General features: G+C 48.5%; 1 protein-coding gene across 1 annotated transcript; it reads right to left on the bottom strand.

The window, feature by feature from the left end:
* Positions 1 to 1,564: 1,564 nt before the first annotated feature.
* On the bottom strand, positions 1,565 to 2,740 carry LOC125527068. Its single transcript, XM_048691639.1, has 2 exons — positions 2,305 to 2,740; positions 1,565 to 1,729 (listed from the first exon to the last, which is right to left on the bottom strand). Exons 1-2 carry the CDS (start codon positions 2,644 to 2,646, stop codon positions 1,595 to 1,597), a joined length of 477 nt encoding a protein of 158 aa, XP_048547596.1. The 5' UTR covers positions 2,647 to 2,740; the 3' UTR covers positions 1,565 to 1,594.
* Between the last annotated feature and the right edge of the window lie 904 nt (positions 2,741 to 3,644).

Here is a 3,644-nt window from a genome sequence, read left to right on the forward strand (position 1 = left end):
GCGGCGGCTTTGGGGCTTGTCGTTGACCTGGCTCCGGTGATCCTTGCAGCTCGGGAAGGCGTCTAAGAGATTTTCGTTGAGTCGGCCGTTCTGTTTCTCTCCTGGGAAACGTCGGTGGTGTTCCCTGGCGTCGGCTGGGCTCTGTCGGAGCTGTAGCGGCGCCGGCGAGTACTCGAGCTCGAATTCGAGAGGCTCGGCTTGACTACGCGGTTCCGTTGCTCTCCTCGGAGAAGGCCGTGGTGGTCTCTGGCGTCGGCTGGGATCGGTCGGAGCTGTGGCGGTGGCGGCAGCGGCACCGCGAGGAATTGGAGATCGGATTCGAGGGGTTTCTAGGGCTGCGAACTCGGGGAGAGGCGCGGGGATCGAGAGGCGGCGCGGGGCTACACGGGGCGGCGGTGCTCGGGCCGGACTCCGCCATGGAGGTGGACACCGGCTCGGGGGTCGGGGATGACACGCCGGTCCGGGCGTCAGCGGGAGAGGGGGTATGCTTCAATGACGTGTGGGGTCAAGGGCTGGCGTCAGTGCTGACGTGCGCGCTTGGGGATGGGCTCGGTCTTGCTGGCCTGGGCCTTCTGGGTTGCTGCTGCGCGGCGTTCCACAAACCAGGCTTAAACCTAGCGAGTAGCCCAGTACATTCAGCCCACTGACGGCCCACGACTCAACCTTTATCTTTTTTTACGGGGGGAAAAGCATTTCATTAATTAATTGATAACCGTTTTACAATCATTCATGATGATAATGCTAATCTCCTCAGGGATATTTGCAACCAACATGCTGTGCGTTGTTGTCTATGTCCTATAGCTGCCATGGCATCTGCAGCTTTGTTCTGAGTCCGACTAATCTTTTGGATCTCTCATTTTTTCACCATGCACACTGTCTACATCAGCGTACTACCTTTCCTATATGCAAATTTAAACATGCATAATGCCCTTTGTCATCCACATCATCATCTGTTTTCAGTTTTCTTTATCAGGAAAGAAACGAAGCTCCGGCTGGAGCGCTACGGCCTTGCCATCTCCTCAAATATAACTCCCCCACCCATTAATTTTTCATCACTTTCTTCATCTTCATGCAGCAGTTCCACTTCCTCTTACCCACCGAAATAGATGCAGAGTTCCACTTCCAGCTTGTTTGGTTTGGGGGAGTTGTTGATTGGGAATGGGAATTTAAGGTAGGTGAGACTTAAAATCCTTTGATTGACTCAGGGACATGGGAATTAAGAAAGGAGAGGGAAGGGGAATCAAGAGGGCCAACTCCCTCAGATCTCTTCCCTGGGGGACCCCTGGTAATTGAACTGGGGATTGGGAATTAGCAAAAAAGAAAAACGTGTGCACGTCGGTGAGGGACCTTTGGTTAGCTGAGCATGTACGTGAGGAAGGGATTCCCCTGTCTAATCTCTTCTCTACTATCTAAAAGAAACATAGTGTTTCGTTTCCCCTCTTACTTTCCCCGCTTCGTCCAACCTCTCGTACGACACCCTCACCCTGTCCCGATTTTCTTTCCCCCGTCCCGGTTTTCTCCCTCCGGCCGGACAAACAAGACAGCAATCAATCACATAAGGTAACCAGAGGCAATCATTCCAAACGCAATCAATTCACATAAGGTAACAAGAGACAATCAATTCAAACGCAATCAATTCATGCATGGCAATCAATTCATTCATCTCCTTCCTTCTTTCATTGAAACCGTGATCAATATTCTTCCTTCTTTGACTATCACCATGGTTTACCTGGCGCCAATGAAAATGAAAATAGTCAGATCAGCCAAAGTATGTCTTTTTAGCTGCCGCCAACACGACGAAAAAAATAAATTCAGCTGAAAATCTGTCCGGGATCAACTGCTATATCTATGTTCTTTCCATTTTTCTACTTTCCCCATTAATTCCTTCCTATCCCCTACGTACCATATAAATGACAGACAAGAATCTGCGCATTAACTTTAATTAATTATACGGGATCACCTTCCTATCCCGTGCGTTGCATATAAGCCTGATTCCACGCACAATGTTATAAGCATACAAACCTCACGCACACTTCGTGCCATTGGTTTCAAAAAATTGTTCCCCTGTTCTTCCTTTCTAGCTGATCTTTCCTGGGTGCCACGACGCTAAGATAAACGCACACAGACTCCTATCTAAATTGCTTCGGTAAGTCCTGTGATTTATTCATGTTTCCCGTGTATAATTAACCCCATGTTTGTGAGCATCCACTCTATGCAAAATGCATCCTATTTATAATTTGGGCTTCGAGCAGAATACAATAGTATGATTCAAACTAACACGTGAGGTTGTAGAAGGACACATACCCCACATGAAATCAGCAACTGGATGGGAGAAGGAGGCCTCCATCCCTTTGCGATGTGCGGGCTGCAGCTCCTCTCCACGCCGCGGGAGCTAACTCCAGCACACAGAGGCCGCTCAGCCTCCGTCTTACGCGCAGACGCCGTCACCGTATCACGCGCAGCCACCGTTTCCCGACCACCGCGCCTGCCATCACGGGCGACGGCACACGCAGCCCCCATCACCATGGCCAGAACGTCTGCCTTCAAGGACGGCGGCCCGCACATCCTCAACGAGCAGAGCCAGGTAGAGCGACGCCGGACGCGACATCGCCGACGAGCGTCCCAATTTGCCCGCCGCAGCGGCATGGATTTCGGCGTCGTCACAGCCGCTATCTCCGTCCTTTCCGTGAATGTCGGCGATAATTGGGGGATATTTTGCGTAGGGTTTCGACCGGAGCTGATTTTGTGATCCGGGGGTTGATCTGTGTCGTCCAGAGGATCGGGCGGTGCGCATCGTGGCACATCTGTGATGGCAAGCCCAAGTTGGGCCAGTTCAGAATGGATGGTGGCCCTTGTTGTAATAGGCCGTTGAACAAATTAGATCTCGCGGGCAGGCCAAATGTGATAATAAGCTTCGTGTTCTCTCTTGTGCAACTGGGCCGAAATTAATTATATTTTCGCATGTTTACAATACATGGTGACATGTAAACGATCCTCAATAAATAGTCTGATGACATGTAAACAGCAAGATGTGAACAATATGTTTGTATTACCATGTGCTATTAGTGTTACGGAAGGGAAATATGTATCACCATGTAAAATCACTTTTTGTGGCAACAAATTATAATTTATCATGTTCAGGTATATTAATATAACTTTAAAGTCATTCATCATGTATAATTAGCATGAAATTTATATGAAGTGTGACATAATAAATGGTGGTGCATAAGTCCTATATGAGGTGTGATGTAGAATAAGCGTGCACTCTACAAGCTTATCACGGTGGCCACGTAATTAAAATTTTTTTTTGACACCGTCTTCCTTGCAGATGAAGTCTCCGGCACGATCGAGTGATCGTACTCCCTTCAAAGACATGACGAGATCTATGAACCAAAGTAATATTTATCATGTCGAACTTTATGAGCAAAAGTACTATTTAATGATCTAATGATGTGGAAGTGTACAATCTCACAAGAAATATTACTGTCATTGTTGTGTTGTTTAGGTGTCGTCGATATTAGTAATGGAGCGGAACCTATGGATGCGAAAGAGCGCAAGCGGCAACGTGCTAGGGAACGATACGCGCAGATGGGTGAAGAGAAAAGAAATGAACTACTAAAGAAGCGCCGTGAAGCCTATCGAGA

The sequence above is a fragment of the Triticum urartu genome, unplaced genomic scaffold, assembly GCF_003073215.2.
Source record: "Triticum urartu cultivar G1812 unplaced genomic scaffold, Tu2.1 TuUngrouped_contig_283, whole genome shotgun sequence".
NCBI classification, from domain to species: domain Eukaryota; kingdom Viridiplantae; phylum Streptophyta; class Magnoliopsida; order Poales; family Poaceae; genus Triticum; species Triticum urartu.